The sequence below is a fragment of the Galendromus occidentalis genome, unplaced genomic scaffold, assembly GCF_000255335.2.
Source record: "Galendromus occidentalis unplaced genomic scaffold, Mocc_1.1 scf7180000076630, whole genome shotgun sequence".
Classification (NCBI taxonomy): domain Eukaryota; kingdom Metazoa; phylum Arthropoda; class Arachnida; order Mesostigmata; family Phytoseiidae; genus Galendromus; species Galendromus occidentalis.
Genome location: NW_003804619.1, coordinates 168,072 through 190,291, shown reverse-complemented (window position 1 = coordinate 190,291; position 22,220 = coordinate 168,072). Strand labels below are relative to the sequence as shown.

At 53.2% G+C, this 22,220-nt stretch overlaps 1 protein-coding gene across 1 annotated transcript in view; it reads left to right on the top strand.

Annotated features, from left to right (window-relative positions):
- The window catches only part of LOC100897289 (immunoglobulin domain-containing protein oig-4), a 28,632-nt gene extending 6,899 nt beyond the window's left edge, over positions 1 to 21,733 (top strand). The window contains exons 2-4 of the mRNA XM_003739955.1: positions 16,203 to 16,446; positions 21,025 to 21,174; positions 21,378 to 21,733. Of these exons, the coding sequence (XP_003740003.1) occupies positions 16,261 to 16,446; positions 21,025 to 21,174; positions 21,378 to 21,536 (495 nt within the window). The 5' untranslated portion in view covers positions 16,203 to 16,260 and the 3' untranslated portion in view covers positions 21,537 to 21,733. The remainder of the gene's footprint in view (positions 1 to 16,202; positions 16,447 to 21,024; positions 21,175 to 21,377) is intronic.
- The last annotated feature ends 487 nt before the right edge of the window (positions 21,734 to 22,220 follow it).

The following is a 22,220-nucleotide window of genomic DNA, read 5'->3' as shown; positions in this document are numbered from 1 at the left end:
GGGCGGTTCTCGAATCGATAGCTTCCGTTCCGGCAAGACGAGTCCTGACGCCCACGGGCCCCACGTTGGGTATCACGACCGAATCACAATCGCCCTGTTCCCCCTCCACGTTTTACTGAGTACGACCGATTCGCTTAGCTGAGAAACCTCTGAAAAGCTCTTGTGCTCTGCGGCATATCGTCCAGACAGACACTCGTGTGGTCTCATGATTGTTGATCATGCCTAACTCTACGTCAGCACGGCTGATCTACGCACGAGCAGAGTCTCTGTAGCGCCTTGAACGGATGGATATCCCTTGGGAGACCCATTCTCTTGTGAAAACATCCCCCTCCGCCGCCCTGAGAGCATCGCTCCGTGACGGGGGGAGTTCGGGACGAGCTCTCGAAAATCTCCCGCATGCGTGCGAGATCTATTTCAAGGCAAATATTCCGCCGCGGATCCTCATCGAGGAAGATTTTCAAAATTCAATCCCGTGGCCAGTATTGATCGCGTCGCAAGTCTGAGGACCGTAGAATTTGCATATGTTTGCTCAAGACTTGCCTCAAGCCGCTCCTCATTCTGCGCTGCCCCGGAACTGAGCTCTGAGAGAATCACCAACCATGGCTCGAATATCCCGGGGAGCAATCGATTCAAAAAGTCTGCGGGACGTGGAATCGACGAGTGGGTAAACACCGAGCTCCTGAAGATGCACGTTCACGAACATCCATCGGATACCCGAGCCGAGAACGGACCACGCGAGAAACTCATATTTTTCAGTGAGGTCGTCCTGGTCTTCAGTAGGCCTGAGCCGTGAGCGAGCCGGGACCGCAAGCCCCTTCAGTGCAAGCGGCTCCGGTAAATGCGATTCAGCGGACTTGGGATACAGTTTCGTTCGTTCCTTTGTTCGTTTGGCCCACGTCTCCTGGGGTCTCTTCCTTCGGAATCCCTTAAGTCGAGCGCACTATACCTACCCCGGTCGTACGTTTCTCTGCTACCGCGGTTTGGTTTGAGGAGAATAAAAACTTTTCACAAAAGTCTCCTGCTCTTGAGCGCGGATCTTCTTTCGGGGTATCGTCAAATCCTCCTGGTTATCACCTTCCATCGTCGATTGTGTTCCGAGGGCCTGTCTGCGTCGCGGGTAGGAGGCGGGAGGAATGAGGATTTGTTTTTTATTTTTCATTCGAGATAGAGCTTCCCCGAGCGAGGGTGAGTAGCTTCATTTTCCTGCCCCTCTGAGCGATGCTCCATAATGACAATTTTCGAGGGGCCCATGTTTTGCTCCGAGTCTCCGAGAATTCAGGACTCGGAACTCTATCGTATGGACCGCCCTTCCCGATACGTTCGATCAGCGTCCGAGGCGATGATGACGGCCACGCTGTCGGTCGGACGGTGTTAATAACCTGGATGCATACGAGCCGCTCCTCTCTTCTCTTCCGGCTCGTAGAACCGACGCGTTCGGCTCCTGCGAACGCTCGGACAGATTGATCAGTCATCGGAACCGAAGGTATCTATTTCCATAGGAGCGAGGTGACCTTGGCCGGACCGATCGACATCGCCTTCATGACCCTGGCCGAGCCCATCATATCGTGGTCATTATCTGTCGGGTCGAATCCACTTTTTTCGTGGGTCGATCGACGATCCGTCCCATAAACGTCGACTTTGCGACAGTCCATCGGATCCGTTCTCTTCATCATGAAAAGCCTGCCCAACCTGTTCCGGAGTCTCCGGCGCAAGGTCGCTTTTAGCCGGGGACGAACAACACTGGACTCATTAACTCGGTCGACACGCGTACGTTCACGCGTGGCTACGGATATGCAAATGGAGCCATTGCGTCACAGCTGTGTGCCGAGACTATCTGAGCGAAACGGCAAACTAGGGAACAACTAACTGAGCTGTCGCCTCCTTCAACGATTGCGATGTCATCGACCGTCGCTTTGTACGACGGAAGAGGCGGCGGGCAGGACCACGGTAGTCGCCGACCGTTAGTTGGTTGGTCGCTGGGTCGGGTGAGCTGCCAGGCGGACTGGTGGTCGGGTGGCTTGTATATCAGTCCGAGCGTAAAAAGCTACCGACCGCATGCTGATGAGGTTTGCTCGGCCTAACGACCTTCACGCCGAAGCGGTAGAAAGTACAGTGAATTGCGAAAACGGACGACGACGACGCTGCCGTTTCCCGTCGGCGATCACAAATCAGCCTATCGGATGCTGATTTACTAATAGGCCCAGGTCGGCCGTCGAATAGCGGAGTCTTCTCCTGTGTGATCCGAAATGCGATTTTGAGTGGATCTCGAATCGACGGGGTTAAGGCAGTGCCTCAGAGACTGGACTCCATGCGTACGAATGAAGGGCGAGTTTCCGTCAGAGGTCACGATCCGTGAGCTCTGAGGAAACGGGCGCCTAGAATTCCCCTTTGCTGCAAATCGGTTCCCGTTTTTCTAGTTCTTCCGATCCGCTCTCTGTCGCTTTATTCGCAACGGGGCTCCGTGTCGTACTGATATACGAACAGGCGACGTCACAACAACGGATAAATATTGACTTATATTCCGCGCCATTTCGCACAGCTGTGAGGATATTTATGAGCAATCGTAGTAGCCCAATATCATTCTCGGTCGCAGGAGGGAATGCGATCTCACTCTTGCTCAGAATATTACGCTCGTCTGGACGAGCGAGCGAACGACCGAGCGAGGGGTGGGGCGGGAAAGTTCCGTGAAACTCCGAGCTTCTGACATTTGCTTATCTGCTGATTCGTTTGGCGCGTTTTTCCTGAACACTGCGAATAGATGATGACAAACTTGTGTGACACGATCGGCGTGTCTGCGATCTCCCTGTGTCACTCGCAGATGTGACGCTCTTGATTATGCTCGGATCCCTTGCGACTTCGCTCAGTCGTTCGTTCGTTCGTTCGTTCGTTCGCCCGTCCGTCCGTCTGTTCGCTGTGAGGTCGATTATGTCCTGCTGCAGGAGAGATTGATGTCGCCTGCTAGCTCGACAGTCTCGGGGACGACGACCGCCCTACGCCACCGATTGTCTCACACGTTGCAACACTCCCCCCACTCCCGTGGACTCACATTTGCACACAACAGACACATCTCTAATGATGTACGAAAGTTCCGCGTAAGCTCTTTCTTCTTTTTCTGGCTGTCATCTAACGAACATGGGAAAAACAAACTTTGCTTTCGCTGATTCAGACTAGTCTCGCATGAACGTTCAGATCGTTTTCCTATCCGAGTCGGGAGTGACTATTTCGGAGTCCGCGAATCAGGACCAGCCGCGCTGAAGGGAATCACGGGAAGGAGCAATATGATCGAGTATGATGAGGGCAAGCAATTATCGAGAAGTGTATCACGGACTTAATTTTCCAGGTAATTGGCATCAACTCATTGTGTAGATCCCCTCGGCCGGGCTTGTCTAATGTAGGACTCTAGTCTATCCGCAAGGTGAGCCTCGCTTTCCTGAGGAACGGTACCACGGTCATTAGTCGGAAAGTCGTGAATTTCTAGCGGCGGAAAGACGGAATGGATTGGAATGAAATGCTTGGAGAGAGCAAGCTCGCGGGAGGATCAAGCCTCGCTCACCTGAGCTCAGCAACTAGGGGAACTATCAACCGGGTGAAATTTCCTTGCTCAGCGAATTAGAGGGTTGAGACCCGAGCCACCAGAAGAAATTCCGGTGCTTTTGTCCGGGCAAGGTTTTTCCTATCTGTATGGAGCTCTCGAAGGGTCTAAAGCCACCAATTTGCCGGAAGGCCGAAACGGCTCGATTCTCCGAGGCGTGCGGAATTCGAAAACGCAAAAGCTTTCCCGAGACAGGGCTCGATCCCCTTTAGCCGACGCAACACTGTTCGGCTCTTTCTGGGCTGAATCCACGAGTTGAACGACATGAGTGGGATTTCTGTTTACAGATGCGTAGTCCGATCAGGGAGGACGGATGAAAAAAACTACAGCGTATCCGCTCCCAGTCGCGATAGCGAATCCGAGCGAGGGGCTAGACTCGAGATAGTGTCACGTTGCGCGACGCGTGACTGGAATTTCAGCCCGCTGTCGTACTCGCCTACTGACGCACTCTCCTAAATGGTCGCTTGTATCACAGGCGCAGGTTTCACAAGTAGGCACTCTCGTTTTCTTGCATGACGACAGACATCTTCGATTCGAAACGAAGAAACACTGAGGATGTATGTATGATATTCTGAGACGTTTCTCCATTCACCCGAGTCAACGTCCTCTTCGCGTTCGATGAGGTTTGGCTCCACGATGTCGTTTCATTTCTCCGACCGAATCTCCGAACCGAACCCCGACGAGCACCTCGAGACCGGTTTTTGTCGGTGGAAATACGAATTCTGCTCGAGCGCGCGGGATAGGTCGATCGGACGAGCTTGCGGACGACGAGGGAGTTGGCAGCGAGGACGTCGGAGCCGCCAGGGGAATGAGTTGTTCAAATTCATATTTTATTCTTCTCCGCCCGACTGATTCGCTCGCTGTTTCGGATTCAAACGGAAAAGTGATTTGCCGTCGGAGCGCCATTACGTTCGGCTTGATCGCTATCTAGATTTGATTGTTGTAATGTTGGAACAAACGAACGAACGAGGTCTGCGACCTCCCCTCCGTTGTTGCGATCCGAGCAGCTCGATGTTCAAGGAGTATTTGTAGAGATGGAAAACCTCTCCGACGTCTCTTCCTCTTTGATCTGAAGAACATTTGTTATCTGCTTTGTTCCGAGAAAGGTCGAAGCCGTATCCGGTGCGGTTTCATCACAGCGCAATCCCAGATTCTTGAAAACTCTCCCGGACCGGAACGGGAAAGGAGAATTCTTGGAACGTCGACTCGAATCAAGAGGGGAGAAAATCCTATTTCGGTTTGCTAATAGATGACATTCCTCGAAGGTATGACTAAGAAATTGATCCTGTGGCAGGAACGCGCGAGAGATGAATGAACGCTCACAAAACCGGCGGGCCGCGAGCCGTCGACCCCGACGAGAGCGGGAAGGTCTACTGAGAGATTCAAACTTCGAGGTACGGGCTCTTGTATGGAGACTCAGAAAAAGGAGCGCGCGAGCTCTAATTCCACTGCTGTAAAACGTCCGGAGGAGGATATAAACTCTAGACCGGGCGAGGCCAGTGCTTCCTCATATCCCACGCTCCACGTCTCCCGCGTAGACCCAAAGGCTCTTAAGGAACGTGCGCAAGCTAATGAATTGCGTCTCCGTATCCTTCCTGTATGGAGCAAGTTTCGCAGGATCCGGAATGAAGCTCCACCCGGGTCCTAATTTCTGAGCGGAGTCGAACTCCCCTGGACAGAATCAGTCTGTCCGCCCACCGCGCATCCATCGCTGTCGCAGAGGAGCTGCGAGTGCGCGGACTGTCGGCGGCCAGAGCTCTATCGGAACATCGGACAGGCTCCGCACGCCTTTGAGCACGCTTTGACACGGCTGAGCGGACGCGAGCGGGATCCAGCGGGACCGAAGGCACGCTGAGAGGGCGCAGCGGGAGGACGCGAATAAAGGCGAACAGAATCGAGCATACATTTATGGACGTAAGACGCGTCGCGTCGCTCAGGCCAGCAGACGCGGCTTGATAAATACGAGCTTGCGTCCCTCTCGGACGGAGCAGCTTCCCTCAATGGGAAGAACCGCACAGAAGAGGGACACGAGCGCTATTGAATTTCGAGCATGACAGCCGGAAGCTTGGATTCCGAATCGGAAAGGAGACCTTCGAAGCGATCAAAAGACGAGTTTGAATTTTCGCCTATGGGGCAAGATCCGACCCTTCCAACCCGTCGTACACATCGACTAGCAAGCATGAAAGAACTCGAGGACTCAAACTAGGTCTTGGAGCTTGTCACAAAAACTGTTTGCTAGAACTTTTGGCGGCTGCAGAAGCGTCAACGAAAACCGGCCCCACCACAATAACTTGGTAACAAAGAAGGCTTAGCGAAAAAACGAGCGCTCCACGGAGTTGGGGACCGCACGCTCGTGACTCCCGCGGCAAAAAGGATGGCGTCGCTGATCGTGTTTTTGGTTGACTTTCACTTCCCGGGCGCTGGTTGCTGGTGAGAAACACACAGTCGGGGGACTCGGCAGTCTTCAACTCCCAAACTCCCTCCGCTTTCCCAATCTCATGCGCGTTTCTCGTCTTCGCTCTTCTGCATACCGAACGTTCAGATCCGCCGCAGGTTCAAACGTTCCGGATCCTAATATGCGTCGACGTGGGCGTAGCGCTCCGCGGAAATTGCGGGACAATCGATCTGTCCAGGACGGAGCTGATTCCAGATCGGAATAGTTCCCTTGTTTGTGAACTGATCAACAACAGGCTGTTCTGCCGACCCGGGGCCCGGGAGATTTGTCGGGAAAGCTTCCATTATTACTCCGGGGTCTTGAAGTCATGCGGCGCTACGCACGGCGGTATCCCCCTCCTCATCTCGGTCTCCCGGCCCCTCTCGGTCGGTTTTGCAAGCGGGAGCTAGAAGCACAGTCATAACATTTACAGCTTACGACTTTATTGGTCTGACTCGCCACTTCGTATCAAAGCTGTTCGAACAGAAACCAGCGAGCTGGTGTTCTTTGTCGGCCACCAATCTACGTACCAATATATGCCACATATGATATTCAATCCGATGCGGGAGATATTCATGACTTGATCGTTCGGGATACGAGTCACAATGACTGCGGCGTTTATTGTTCCTGATGTGCGACAACCTGGGGTGCGACTTTGTGCTCCGGAGTCGGCCCTCCTCTGACTCGTTGGAATCGAGCATACGACCACTCGGTCGATGCTGGGACGGGCGCTGACCTGCAAAAACCAATTTTCTTTACGACCACTTTCGCCATATCCCGCTCATGAGTTGGCGTGGATATTAACCTTGTTCTGATGTCCAATTTATGAGTCTTTCGAAGCTGTACCCTCCACTCCTTTTTCTCGAGGAGACCAAGAGAACATTCGAAATTGGACGATTGAGAACTTTGCGAGCCGTCTTTGCGTTGACAGCTCGAACGATTGGAAACGCCGTATCGAGACAAAAAAGGATCTTATGAGACATGCGCTCCGAATTCCATTTACGGCTCTGTCGAGATGTGTCTCGGAATAACGATGAATTATAAACCGTAGTCTATCGTCGAGGCATCAGATTCCGGCCGTCGGTTCCTCACTCGCCGTAATATTTATTCAGCTGTAATCCATCGCTCAAGCCTGACTCGATGATTCGAGCTCGGTCGCGAGAGAGCTGCGGGAGACTGCCTTGAGAAGAGGTTCGAAGATTCGATTCGAGCGATCCGTTCCGAGCTTCTGGATCGCCGGCTGCCAAGAGAACGATAACGCCGTCAGACCGAGTTCCTCATTGTCGATTCGACACTTCCCCCTCCTTGCTCGTATGTCTCCTATCCCTTGTTCGAAATCTGTCAGAACTGATCGCGAATTCGCAGGCTCCTTCGGCCGTCTTATTCCGTATTGAGCGAATCCATTGGCTTGAGCTGGCTGTGCTGCGATCAAACCTCGCTTACCTGATGAGCAGAGCTCTCACTCGGACTCGATGACGTCCCTGGGGTTGATTCTTTGACATCGCATCATTCCTCCTTCTCAGACTTCCTTGGAGGTCGTCGAAACCTCACGGAACTAATACTTTACTTTTGCATCTGACCGATGCTCCCATTTTTTTCCCGCGAGCGCTCATCCGCGGAGTGGTCCCATATATCATTCCGAGCACCTGCTGCAAGGGTCAGAGGGGACGCGTTCGTTACCGTGGTCATTTTCAGAACGAACTATTCCCCATGAGGTGCAGGTAAGCAACTCGTGACTTTTCGTCCGACGCTTAGATCGTCGTGTACTTGAGGGATTCCAAAAATGTTCGTTGCGCGGACTCCTTTCCTCGCTGGGAATGTTTCCGACCCTATCCAAGCGAGCAATGCTTCTACAGACTAATCAGGGATGCCTGGAGGATTTTCTAATAGTTTCTGATGGCGTGTTGGAGTGGTGTTGTTCTTCCGTATAGGAATCGAACTCCTCAGACAGCAGAACATTCCAAGTAAGTTGGAGACGATCGATTTCCTAATGCACTTTTAATGTTCGCGAGATTCATTAGATCCTCGGCTCCAGGTGGCTCTATCCCTTGACAAAACAGATTTCCCCCACTCGACCTTTGGGAGAGTCACTATTGTGAGAGGCGTGTTTTGCTTTCCTCAAAGATTCCCCGATATTCCGTTTCCGAGATTCCTTTTACGCCTCAATATCTGTCTCTGCATCCGCCAAATCTGAAACGAATTCCGTATATTAATTAGCGTATTTCCGGGTGTGCGTGAGTCGATAATAATAATTCGAATAGAAAAGCAGTGTAGGGGCTCGACTTGACATAGGAATAAGAAGCTCGGTAGAACCTGTTCGGCTGGGAGGACTGAAAATGGCTCGGGCAAAGACTGAACAAGCCTCGTTTCCGATGACGCGCATTTGAGCAGGTTTCAGCACGTGATTGATTGACGTCAAGAAGGGACCAGTCACAAAACCGTAATCGGCGACGGATTCCGGCGGAGAAGCTTCCCTAGTCTCGCGGTCTCCGTGGGAACCTCAGAGTCACGACGGCGCTCGACGCGCCTCTCTCTGGGGAGCTGCAATCGGGTGGTACTCCTCTGAAAGTCAAGTTTCCAAAGAGAGCGTTGCTGTTGAACGTTAAACGGCCGCTCACAAAACCGGGGAGACCGCTAAGAGGGAAAAAAACATAGTTGCCATCAGCAGTGTGGAGGAGGCTCGTCTCCGGCGAATTCTCGCGTCATTACTCCAAGAGCAAGCGAATGAAAGGACACACAGGCGGAGCCAAGAGAGAGAGGTGCGCGGCGGCTTCCAAAAAGGATGCAAAACGCTCGCAAGCCTTGATGCTGAAACTGCGAAAAGACGACACAGCTAAGGCCTTTTAAAAGCGTCTGTCGTCTGGAGTGTGGTTGCGTCGCTTGGTTGGATTTTGTGCTTTCAGCCGCAGTTCTAGTTGTTCGTCCCTCGGGTACGATTCCCACTGAATTCGTTCCGCCGTCTGAAGCCGGAGCAGGCGTTCCCCTTTCTTCTCTCGTTGCGTCTTTCATTTCTGTCATTCAAGCCGAACACTTTCGTTACGAACAGCTATCGAACAGCTATTACGCGGATGCTGTCGAGTCGCCTGGGAACTTCATTAGCCCCCGGAACGAGTTCCTCGGGAATTTTACCGAATCTATCCCTCCCGAAATACTGGATCGAGACTTTCCGGAGCCAGAGACCCAAGTCACATGATTCCTCGGCCTTCGAGGTTGTGGAATCATTTCGAGGAGCCTCCTTCAGGGAACTCACTCAGTCTTGAGTCTCCGAGCGTCGGGAGCGACCGACTCCGTTGAAGGACTCCTCGTCGTCGGTGCAGTTGTCGTAGTTATAGTCGTCACGCTGTCCGATCTGCTGCTGACAGCAAATCCATATAAAGAGAATGGTCCCGTGCGGGATCGCCGTAACACGCCCCTCCACGACAGCTCACCTCCATCGATCGACAGGCAGCACCTCCCACACGCACGATGAAAGAAGCAGCATCAGTTCCCATGATGATCCTCCGTCCACGTTCAAGAGAGGGGTTCTGCGCGATCATACACAACCCGTATCCGAGCCGACCTGACTCGGGCTTACACCCCACAGCCAGCCGCACAGAAGCCGGCGAGTCAACCTCGCGGGCACAGGAAGTCCTTGATGGCAAATCGGTAAATCTGTGGAAAAATCATCGGATCACCTCAATAACTCGTCGAACAGCGCCGCTACGAGTCAGCTATGGGGGAGCCATCAAGAGCTGGAGCGCTTTTTTCCCGCGCTGCCATCGTCGCACCTCCACAAGCTACTCCGGCTTCTCTACATCAATTTTTCCTTTCTCGGGAAAAGAGCTCGCAACTTTGCTGCGATCCCGCCCGATGGGGAAAAAACTGATACCGCGGTCGGCAAAGGGAATTCCTGAACAAAATCCTTTACGACTTCACGGAACGGGGAGAACCGCTCCGATAGGGGATATTGAGAAGCACTGGGGAGACTCGTTTCGGGAGCGAGCCAATGCAAATTCGAGGGAGGGGGGAATAGATGCGGGTTAGAGAGCGGAAACATCGGAAACATGAAAAGAACGGAAGGCCACCCAAGAGAAACTTCTGATTTGCCTCGAATCTCTACCGTGAGAGAGATTCGAGAGAATAATCCAAAGCACCCTCGCTATTTTTGTGGCGATATTCCGGGATATTTTCATTCACTTCGTCAGACAAATTGATCGTCGCTCGTGTCCGTCCGGTGTATCCCCAGGTCCTTTCCGTTGCACGGGCTGTCGGGAGCATCAGCAGAGTTGGCGGCGGCGGCGGCGGTGGCGGTGTCGATGTCGGCGGTGGTTTCTCGGATCTTCACGGATCAACGCGCTGTTGCGTCTCCGATGTTCTCCTGGCTCCCCTCGTTCGTTCCTTCCGCACCACGCCGACTCCGGCCGATCCCTCCCGCTGCAGCTGACCCCGAAGCGGGGACTTGCCTCGCGTCGCCTTCTTCTGTCTCGTTTGGGTCTCCCGGAGGGCCCCATCTGGCTTCGTTTTTGTCGTCCCTATGTGTTTGCGTCCATTCGTCTGCGCATCCATTCCTCTGTCCCGTTGCTCGACAGGCACGCTGTCCCTTTTGGAAACGTCGCTCCGTCCGTTCGTTCCCATGGCTGACTGAGTGGCGTTCTCCGTCAGCGGCGGCGGCAGCAGCAGCAAAAGATATCAGGATTACTCTAGTCTGACGTGCCAAAGCCATCCGACGAGACATGTTCAGTCCTGCGTTCTTCTTTCAATCCTGCCTGAACAGTCGCAGAGTTTCGAACGAACCCGTCGAAGGAAGAGTGGGGACGTTTATGAAACAGTGCCGTCTCGGGTGCAGAGTTATTGCCCACCGCTTTCCCGATCGGTCTCAAAAGCAATATCGGGCTGCGATTAACGCCACCCTGTTGAATCCTAATCCGTTACTTGAGAAGTCTGGGAATTCTTCGAGGCTCCAGGGCAAGCATGAGACGGTTAGGAATTCAAATTGGCGAGCCAGGCGGGCGGGCATCCGACTGAAAGAACCGAATCTCTGAAACGTGTAGCCGTTTCGGGTTTCGACCGTATGGCTGAAGGCAATGGGGCGTACGATCAAATTTTGTGGAGGTTCGCCACCAGAAATTGTCCACGTCGGAAACGCGATTCACAGACTGGAAAAACGTTGGACCTCGCGAGATTTTACATCACTATCACGAATCGCCGAGCGAACCTGCTGGCATCGCCACAAAGAGCGAATAGCAGAACAAGAGCATTTTTCAGGGGAATAATTTCTCCAGGTGCTTCTAATGTGCTGGGATCTTTCCGAGAAATTCTGCCTCCCACACAGTCGACGCGACGCAAGGAGTCGCAGGCATCATCTTTCCGGACGGAATTATTTTGTTATTCCTAGATGAGTAGGAGTCGTATGGCGGGATAAACATCGAGCTCGGGTCCGTGACTGACGTACACGAAGAGATAAGACCTTCTATTCCCTTCATCCCCCCGTTCGTCGTCGTCGGCGTCGCGTCGTCCTGCTCTTCAGAACAAGCTCCAAAAAACCAATTTATCCCGTCACCGCGCTTTCCCTATTCTGAGCGGAGCTCGTCGAACTCCGTCAGAAAGCTCGAGCATCTGTTGAGCGAGTTTGTGTTAAAGGCACGGCGGAATTTTCGCTTATTCTCTTGAGCGTGAATGAGGCGCACTGCGTCGTCGCAGAGCAGAGGGGTAGAAGGGCAGGAGTCGACGAGGACGCAGCTCGGGACAGCCCGAGATGCTGTCACCGTCGAGCTATTGATGCATCAATGCGTGGCGAGGTACCGCGATGATGACAGGCTTCTGTTTTGAAACTTTTTCAAAACGGTCGTCGAGTATCTCCCGTCGCGCATCTCCCCTTCCCGTCTAGCGTTCCACTCCCTTGGCTCCTCCGCTTTTTTCGCTCTTATCGACTAGAAAACTACCTCAGAACCCGGGATGGCATGTCATTCGATACCGAGCGAACAGCCGCACGGAGGCGTCTCGGAGCGCTTCACGGCGCTGGATGCCGACCGATAACCTGCTTCATTCTCGTCGAGAAATATGCAGAAACTGCGAGGTAGCAGCAGAGACATGTTCCACGAATTTCGCTCCGATTCCCGACGAACCTCGACAAGTCGAGTCATGGGAGAGCCCTAAGCTTCGCGGTCTGAAGGCCTGGGATCTCGGATCGGGTTCTTGGAAATCTGAGGATCCAGAGAGAAACTGAGACTGAGTACTGCAGACGAGTCCATCGTGCGGCGAGTAGCCAGCAGCCGATCCAGTACAGAGCTCAGGTTCCATCTGTTTCTGCTGGCCTAATGTTCCCCGGCGCTCGTAAATTTATTTGTAAATGTACGGCGGTTTCTCCTCCTTCACGGACTATCCGTTCCTGTCGTCGATTTGTCATTCTTGGGAAGGACTCACTCTGAGCATCCTCGTGGCATCCTCGCCGTCGCGAGATTCTGGGCGCGATCAACGCGAATCTATTCGCCCGTATGAGCTACCGCTGAATTTCCTCCGCTCGGATATTCGCAAGTCCCCGTTTACTCGACGGCAGCGTTAGTCCAGCTGTTTGATTCCACCAGAAGCTCAAAGTCCTTCGCCGTCTCATGAGCTCACTGAGAACTTCATCCGACAGGGAAAAACACCGGGCTGTTGTTTGGACTACCGGGCAGCAGGTGTTCTCTCCTTCCGAATGCACATTTGAGACCTCACCAACAACGCCCGGGGCTACGGTGGTTCTCTGAGCCAAAAGTGGTCACGCACAAGCCTTAACACGAACACACGTTTGAATAGACACGCTTCCCACGAACACATGTTTGGATAGCAGCTGCCACCGCTCAAATTGCGATCATACAAACTGTAGACGCCAACTTCATGCAACTTCGGTGGCTACCGGGTGAACTTCCAGACGAGTTCGATGAGCTCAATGAGGCTACGCAATACGTAGGAACCATGTGCGCTTCGACACCCACTCGACCTTTGTACCTCGAGAAAGCGGAGACGGGACGTTGCGAAATCTCGAAGCATAGAGCATGCCTCTCCGGAACGATCTGGTTATGAAGAATCGTTTCGCCGCGATTCCCTTTCGCCGAAAGTCGATATCGCTGAACATCGAAGCGAGCTGACCACAAACATTACTGCACGTCGTAAATTCTAGCGGAATGAAAACATGGTGAGAAACGACTAGAGTCTTCGTCACTCGCTAGCCCGCGCACGACGATGGGCCGAGCAGTCGAGGTGAAGAGACCAGAGACCGCTGTTTGACACGAGGCTGTCTCCTCGCGTTCGGGCTCGGTGCTGATACGTGCACTCTCCCGGCAGCCGGAACCGGAACCCGCTCCACCTCCAATAGCGACGAGCCTCTTTCGGCTTCCTTTCAGTTGCTCTGTTGAGTGGGTCGCAGTTGCTCTTCCTGAAAGACAAGAGAGGAGCGACCGACGACGGGAAAAACGCACCGAAAAGAGACTGAAAGCGTGTCGTTGCGCCACAGCGAGTTGCTGTGTCAAAGAGCAGTGGCATCCACTTTTTCCTGGACATTTGGGCCTGCACTCAGCCTGCAGGCGAGCGAACGAGTAACGAAAGCCTAGCGCGGACTTCCATGGAGAGATGTGCTCAGAGGGGAATACGGCGCAGAATGTTGAGGAAGGAATTTCTCAAGGGATCTCGAATAATGGAACTCACACGGAGGGGATTCCGGAACGCGCAAGTGCACCGAACAGCAGAACGGTATTCTACAAGAAAATTACAAACTCGATTTCGAATAACGGCACATAAATTCCTATCATGGAAAAGTACCTCCCACTCGCCCTGACCCGTGCACTCGGATAACGCCGAGACATAGCGAAGTAACGGAGAACGATTTGTATGTAGGTATATGTAGACGCAGAGGCGGAAGAACACTGAGATAAAGTCCGAGACGTCGGGGGCGAGCTAGCCCTCGATGTGGCAAAGGCTGATGGAACACGGCGCTCCGGAGACACGGGTGGAGCTCTGTCATTACAAGCCGCACGCGAGGTCCATCACCTTATCGAGACGTAATCGGGTCTGAGACATAACCACCATTTACCATACGTCCGCGACCGGAGAATTCGGCCCGTTTTTGGTGACGATAAAAAATCAGGGGCAAGAGAAGAGAACTTTGACCATGATGTAGGACACTGGCTTCTACGCCTCCGGCCCTGCTCGAACCTCATGACAAACGCGCTCGTCGACCGCCACAAAACTCTCGCGATTAGAAATTTCGAAACTGTCTGACCTAAAAGACGACCCCATCGATTGGGGTCCGGCGAAAAAGGAGGCATTCGAACGGACAGAAAATGTCGGAACGTGAGCTGACTCCCGCAAAACTTTGCAAATGTTCCTCGGAAGTTTCTGAAGCGTGGAGAGTCCTCATATACGGAGGCACGCAGTCAGCAGTCCACACAAAGTAACGAGCACACACGTATCGTCTTACTACGGCCAAAGAAACCATTGGATGCGGCTTTACGATCTTAGCCGGTACGATTTTTCCCCCTCCCCCACCGACAGAAAGGCACTACACAGACAGTATCGCTCGCTTCACCAGAGACCCATTAAATGAGTCCCTCTTCCTGTCGGGGCCCCCGCTCCATCCGCCGACGGGATAGGGTCAAGGTTCTGAAGGCCATCTGGGTAGCTTTCCGAAGGGCGGTGGAAATCGCGCGGGCCACACTCGGTCCCAGCACGGCCGGAGGGTGAAGTCCCGGGCGTTATAAGACCGCCGACTGGAGGAGTCGGGAGTTCGCGTCGCCCCCTACCCGCATGCGTGGGGGGAAGGGGAGACTGGAGCGGCTCGATAACTACTCTGTATAATCGGCTGTCAGCTGTAGTGCGGGGCTCAGCGAGGCAGTCGGGTGGCCGGCCGGCCGGCCGGTCGTCGAACGGGCGCGCTCGAGGTGGGAGTTGGACCGTGGGTGTTGTGAAAGCTCATAGCATGCTTAATATAGTTACCATTGGAGAGGCTGACGGCGGAGCCGTCTTATTCTCTCTGCAAACCAAACAGCTGCGGCCTATTGCAGCCCATTGCGGTCTACTCGCTTCCTCGGTCGGTCGATCTGTCCGCAGTTAGGGCCGGTCTACTACGGCTTGAGCGTGCGGTGATAAATCGATGCTCAAGCCCCGACGAGGCCCGGCCGCTAAAGAATCGGGAAAATTCTGACAGCCGCGCACGGTGGCAGTCTATCGTCTGGTGCCGAGGCGCCCGCCGAATTGCCCGGTAATTTGGAACTCAAACAACTGCTCCACTGACAGGTTCCCCGGTGATGCGGACCAGCGGTAGGCGGGCAGAGTGGCGGAGTGATTCCCACAGAGATTTCCTGCCACTTAGCGGGAGTCATTCGATTCGAGATTATTGGAATCGCCTCGGATGGAGCAGGACGCGTTGCGACGATTGATATTCTCCGAAGGTCTGCGAAGACGCCCCCTCGTGTTCCGCTCGGGGCCGTGAGATTCTCGTCGTCGGCATGCTTCGAATTATACTCCGGTTCTCGCATCCGGTAATAAAGAGCGGCAATGAACATATTGGAGACAGAGAAGACGTCCCCCCTCTCGGCTCTAATGAACTCCGGTTTTTTGCATACATCGACTCTTCTGTGGAATTTTTTCTTGCTGAGATCCGGTTTTTATTCCAGGGACGTTAGTCTTCGTTTGGTTGTTGTTGTTATTAATGTCGGGTGTTCGTTCCCGCGCATGTCACTTGGCTTGCGTAAGTCTCTTCGACTTTGACAGCTTGAGGAAGATTGCGTTCGCAGCTCCGTCTCGTTCCTCAAGCACACTGCAGAGACGGCGGGAGACGGTACGACTTCAGTTTATCTCGTTGTTGAGCTAAGCCTGTCTTCCACCGTGTTCCTTCTCTGAGAGCTCAGAATTCACGGGTATTTTGTCCTTTATTCTTCTACGTCCCACCCCTCGTTTGGAACTGTGCGGTAGGCAGACACTCAATCCAAAGGAAGGGAGGCTCTAGTCTCTTCGAAAAAAAGCTCACAACATAGGCTTCCCTCGTGCTCCGCTGCCTCTGAGCGATTGCAACACTACTCGGCTGCGGAGAAATCCAGCGTGAAGACTCGTCGGAGCACGCGGAGCTTGATCGGGGAGACGTTCATGATTTCGATCATCCCGGATCCGTAGCGGATCTGCTCGTCTGAGGCCCTGCTCTAATTCCGATGTCTTTCCTTACAGGGTACCTCACTCCGGAGTAAGATCGGAGCTAGGTCTCCAGGCTTCATCGGGGTGGAATATGCTTTGGAATCGACCACAGTTCTCCGTCATATTGACAACGATATTCTGTCTTATGCTGCTGAGCCATCTCCCGGCATCTTCTGAGGGAAAGCGGAGCCGAGCCCACGCCAAAAAAAACTCTGGAAATTCTCGTTACGCTCTCTTCAACCAGAACAAGCACAAGGATCACTATGACAACCCGAATGTGAGTGGGAAACATGCGATCGAGTCGAGGTATCCGATACGCCATTGCGAGTTCTGATCTTGAATACCGATGTATCTCAATGGAGACTCCAATCTTCGGGAATTCGGCCATGCACACGAGCATGAGATTATCCAGTGTGAGAAAACGAGATGAAGCGTCGATCGCCGTATATTACCCGGAGTCAGCATAATTCTGAGGATCACGGGGGTCGGATACCCTCGTCGCGGGAAACGTGAATTATTTATCGCCGGACTATTCTGCCTGGCGCATATGAGCGAGCTTGCCTATTTCCACGGACTCGTTGGATTTTTCTCATTATTCGCCCACTGGCCGTTCGTTCACGGTTCTCTGCTCCCGATCAGAGTCATGGTCCAGCCTTTACGGGACGCTGAACGTAGACTCGACTGTTGCCTCCTGTGTTCGCTTCCTGGAGCGCTGCAGTGAATCTAAAAGCTGACCGTCATGATGGTGTCCGGGACGCGCATTTAGATGACCTTATTATCGAGGGCACAAGCTCCGGAGGGGCACAGTTTGTTGATCTTTTTCTTTCCCGAAAGCCCGAATCCTTGGAGTCCGGTGGGGGAAGAATTCTCGCTCGCCTCGACGGGTTTTCAGAGTCGCTCACATCGCTTACCCGACCGCTCACTTCACTCGGTTTTTCGCCGCTTGCAATCGCCGACCGTAGAGCTCTCTTCGAAAAAATTTGTGCAGCTGCGACCGGTGGCCTGAAATCATCGAGAAACTCTTCAGGGAATCCACCAGTTCGGAAGCCGACTTGGGTCCACACCGATGCCGCCGCTGCGTGGAACAACGGCGCGGGGAAGGAAGAAGAGCAAAGCCGCGAGCTTTATCCTAAACGCATCGTTTCCCGCTCCCATTCGGAGAGCATTGTGTCTTGGAGCTCGTTTCCTTACGCAAACACGCTCATCATCGTCGCTCTCCTCCTCAAGCCATCGGTCGGGTGTGCGCAGCCTCGGTTACAACAATAACACGGACGGAGCCGCATCGGAATCTTATTCTCAATGCCTCGAGGTCGTTGGAGCTTGGCGAGATAAGGGGCATTAGCAAGCAGCCTAGCTCGCTTGCAAGCCCCGCAAACACCGGACTCCGACTGGCACGAGGGTACCGCCATGCGGGGTGAGGGTTGCCGTCGTCGGGGCCGGAACCGGACGGAGTTACCGATGTCGTCGGGGCGAGCGAGGCCATGCTGGCGTCCCGAAACCCCTAAACCAGAGACGATGTTTTGCTGGAATCCGATATTGGTTGTTTTCGCCGAAAGACAGTGCTGGCAAGCGTTCAGGGAGCCTCATTACGGAGAACGGCACCGCGCGGGAACCGCCTCGCAGCCGGCATTCCAGTCTCCCCGACCACACGAACCCGCTTCGAGCGATGCCCTACCAAATCTACCACACGATTTCCTCGTGTAAACACGGGAACGGGGCGGAGCGAGTCGACAATTTCCAATCGTTGACTGCCATAAGGAATTTCGAGCTCTCGGAGTTCGACCCGTTCAACTTCTTCTCGATCGCGGCGAGAGAACCATGAATCATAATTACAGTTTTTTTTTCTCTTCACTGCCTTAGTAACGGCGGGATAGGGTATCAGCGTCGTTGCTATTGCTTCTTCACAATGCAGTCCTGACCCACCTCTAACCTCAACTACTGGGAACCTCAATCTCGCGACTAGAAATATCCGCCGGCCTCGGGGATTGAAGCCGGCACCTCTCCGACGATGGCGGCGTCAACAAAGCGCACGGCTGCATGCGACGCACGCGCCTATAGGCTTCGAGAGAATAATTATTGAAAATGATTCGCGAACATCATGAAGAAATGATCGTTCCCTTATATCTCTCATGGCTTGGAATTCCGCTTATCTCGATGACGTAATCGTTGCACAATTGTGACTTAACACGGTGTGCCTCGAAGGCAGGCCCGCGATCCGCTCACTTCTCAGAGATTGCGGAGGAATCCTCAATAGAGTCTGTCGACACGGAAAACGATGTTCGGATAGATCTGGCGTCTACATACATCTCTCTTCGGCGGAGCTACACGGCTTGGTGGTTTGTGGCGGATTTCCTCCCGTCAGTTGCTCAGGTTTCGGCCTGTCTCCTCTTATTATCTGCTCTCGTTCCGCTTCTTCTTCGCGTCTCTTTCAGGAGCACGCCCTCCTCTATCAAACTGATCGATGGCGTGAAATAGGCGGACGCTTCTCGCAACCGCACTAATGATGTGCTCCGCGTAGCACGCAACTGACCGACACTACTTTCGACTAGATCCTCTGCTCCCCTCCCAAGCTGTACCGCCTTTGATCCGTAGAGCCCCGGACCGGGAAGATCCAGTTCGGACGTATCCTCCTCTCCATGATTGTTGCGCAGTGAACGCACCGCCGTCACCAAGCGAGTCGATTCGAACGCATGGCATCCAGGAAGAATTCAGACTGAACTCCGATTCCTGATCCGATATTCTGGTATCGGATCAGAACGGAAAACCAGTACCGTGACGGCCTCCGACGAATTTTCACGTGGGAACTGATGCATTTTTGAGACGTCGTCTTTCACGCCTCTGTTCGAAAATGGCGATTCCGAGCTCGGTCGATGCGGACACTATCACGAATCTGGAGCCATTAGCTATTACCAATCAGGATCTTATCAAGCGGGTCTATGGGGCTAACGAGAAGTCCCAGATCGCTCCGCCGAGCTCTACCGGAACCTCGGTGAACCCCCGAGCGCCGTTTACCCAATCGGCATTCGAACCCGGTCTTAATCAATCGCCGTGCGCTACGCATACATTCGAACGTGGCCTCGATCTAATCGCGTCCCTGCGGTCCCGACATCCGAATTCTCGGTGGTGAAGCTTCCGAAGCAAACAATAAGATAGGAATCCTCTGACGGCTCTCCATTGTGTCCTCTTTAAACCAGACGAGCTCTCGCATCCAATACCAGCATGACTAAAATAGCGCGTAGAACCGTTCCGCGACCCAAGAGAGGACTGTTCCGGTGTTCAACATAACTTTTCAAAATGTTCGAGCCATGACAAGGTGTACACAGGTGGCATCGCTCACCCGCTCGGGGCCCGTCAGTCGCAGTGGGTGGAAAATGAACATCGCTCCGAATGAAGATCGTGGGGTTTGATTGACGAACGTGATGCGAATTTCAGAAGAGCGATGGAATTAGGGATGGTGCTCGTCCTCGTGGCGGTATGGAGTATTGCTGTTCGCGAGGCCACGCCTCAAATGCCATCATTTCCCTCGCCTGAGAGCTGCGGAAGCCAAGACAGCGATTTCGAAGTTGGTTTGCGACAAGGAGAGAAAAATATGAGGTCAACGAGTTCTCAAAGCATTGAGTAAGGGTTTGAGTTCGTCAGTCCGATTCGGAATACTTCAGCAGGTGTCTCGTTGATGAGATGGCGGTTTTCCATCGACCCCGGGTTCCTTACTCTGTTTTGCTCGTCGTTCCTTGTCACTGGAGATACTCATGAGATTCCGGTTGATGACCACGGTCGCTCGACGACGAATGTCCCCCTTGCAAGTAGCCCTGATGCGCTTGTGACTGAGTGCGTGTCCGAGTGTTCCTATCCAGGGAAGTGCATGAATGTGGAACAGGGGAACTACTCAGACGCTCTTCTGCTTCGTGATTCGGCGAGAGAGAGGGTGTCAACGCGGTGCAAACATCTGCCAAGCTTGTCATCCAAGAAAGATCACCATCACCCGTTACCAACACCTGTCAGAGAAACAAAGACTCCTCAAGAAACGACCACGACAACAACGGGGAACAAGAGCTGCGCAGCTGCTGCATCGGAAGGAGCAACAAGCCGCATGCAGCCTGGAGCGCAGGAGGAATTCCTGAGACCGGAAGAGCAACGTGGCCAAGTCGTGGTCGCGATTAATAAATTTTCCACTCGGGAATCGTCCCTTGCCGTTTCCGTACACCTCGTATCCCGCTCAGAGACCAACGGGTCGGAGGTGTCCGGGTCTATTCCTCTATTTGGCCGAATTTCGTTCGAGTCAAACGGAGGGTGACATGATCTCGGTTCGAAGCGTCAGCAGGAGCCCGGGGTCAAGGATCTGTAAATTGCCTGAGAATATTCCTGTCGTCTAGGAGGAAGCGTCCAGACTCTCCGCGAAGGCCTCGGGAACGCTGACTAGTATTGGCTGAGGTGATGGTCGTCGTCGTTTTTGCCTATATAGTTGGCAGGTTGACATACATTAGTTTCCCACCGAGTTTCACGGGGTTTTCCCTGAATTCTGAAGGGCCCGGATCAAACCTGGAGAGCTGTATTGATTCGCGACCGCGATGAGAAAAAAAATCGGTGGATTGAATCGTCTCCAATGATCACCAGCGCGTTCCTACGTGTTTTCGATGCACCGCTCGCCCTCAAGACAATTTTCCGATTCCGCCGGGCGAAGAAACATAAAAATTAATCCCGACATCCGTGCCTCTGGCGTGCTCGAGGCTCGGGATACAATCGCGATCAAATGACCCTGATTCTCGTCGTGCGCTCCCCCTCGGATGAGTTAGTATTATTACGCTGGCGAACGATGATTCTCGCTAATGTACAGCATCGATTCCTTTCGTTGCAGGGCGCAGTGATAGAAAAAGCCTCGCACTTCGATTATGAGTTTTATCTCGGACATAAAATCGTCTTCGTTTGCGTTGCTCGAGGCTTCCCGAGACCAAAGATCACGTGGTTCAAAGACGGTATCGAGATTTTTGGCCACCCCTATGTCCAGGTATGTTGGAAGGATGTTCAGTCCCCTCGGAGGAGGAACAAGTTGCGTGGGTCAGCGAGGAGTTCTGCAGGCGAATGAGCCCCCCAGACTCCCTTTGGATAGCCACGCCTTGCCTTTCCAAGGGGCCTCTAATGATTTTCCTGTGATGACGATCTTCAAGATGAGACCTTGGTTTTTTTCTCAAGTCGGACTTCCTCCCACAGATCTCAGAGTGGCTCCGGGATGAGAGACGGATCAAATCCAAACTTGAGATAGATCCTGCCCGCCAAATGGACTCGGGGAATTACGAGTGTCAGGCAGACAACAAGTATGCCATCGACCAAAGAACATTCCGAGCTGACTTCTCTTCCCTGACGAGTTAAATTAGCGTGTCGCGCCGCCGACGAGAAGCGCGACATGTTCACGGAAGAACAGACTTAATGGCTCCCACTCCGTACCCCGACCTCACGGAGAAACTTCCTGGATCGTTCCCCTGCACTGTCGAGCTCTAATTCAACTTCTCGAACGTCGAGCGACTCGACTTCATCACAATGTGAAGGGGATTCCTCGATTGGAGCCGCGTGGAGCATCAGAATACATCGTCTTCTTCTCGGAGAGTCCGGTATCTCGGACCTCAGCATCCGGAGGAAACGACTCAGAACTCGAGTCAGAGCAATGAAATTTCAACTTGAGGGGCACCGCTTGTGAGACAGCAGACCGCATCAACTCGGATCACTCGTGTCAGATTATGGTTGTCACAAACGACTTAATCCCAGAGGAATGAAATATACTCCTTGGCGCGGGCATCTCAGCCTGCTCGTTGAAGCCGCGAATAAGCGAAAGATAATAACCTCATTAACATCAACTTTTTATTAAGATGGGGAGGTATCTTTTTTATGGAGAATCACCATTATAATCCCGAGAGATCATAGCGAAGCAAACAACCGGGCCAATAAACTAACGCACACAGAAGACGTCGCCTGCGAACCATCGCGGCGACCCCGCCATACGTCAGACGACTCGAGGAAATTTCTGGGAATGAATGAAGAAATAATAATAGGTTCAAT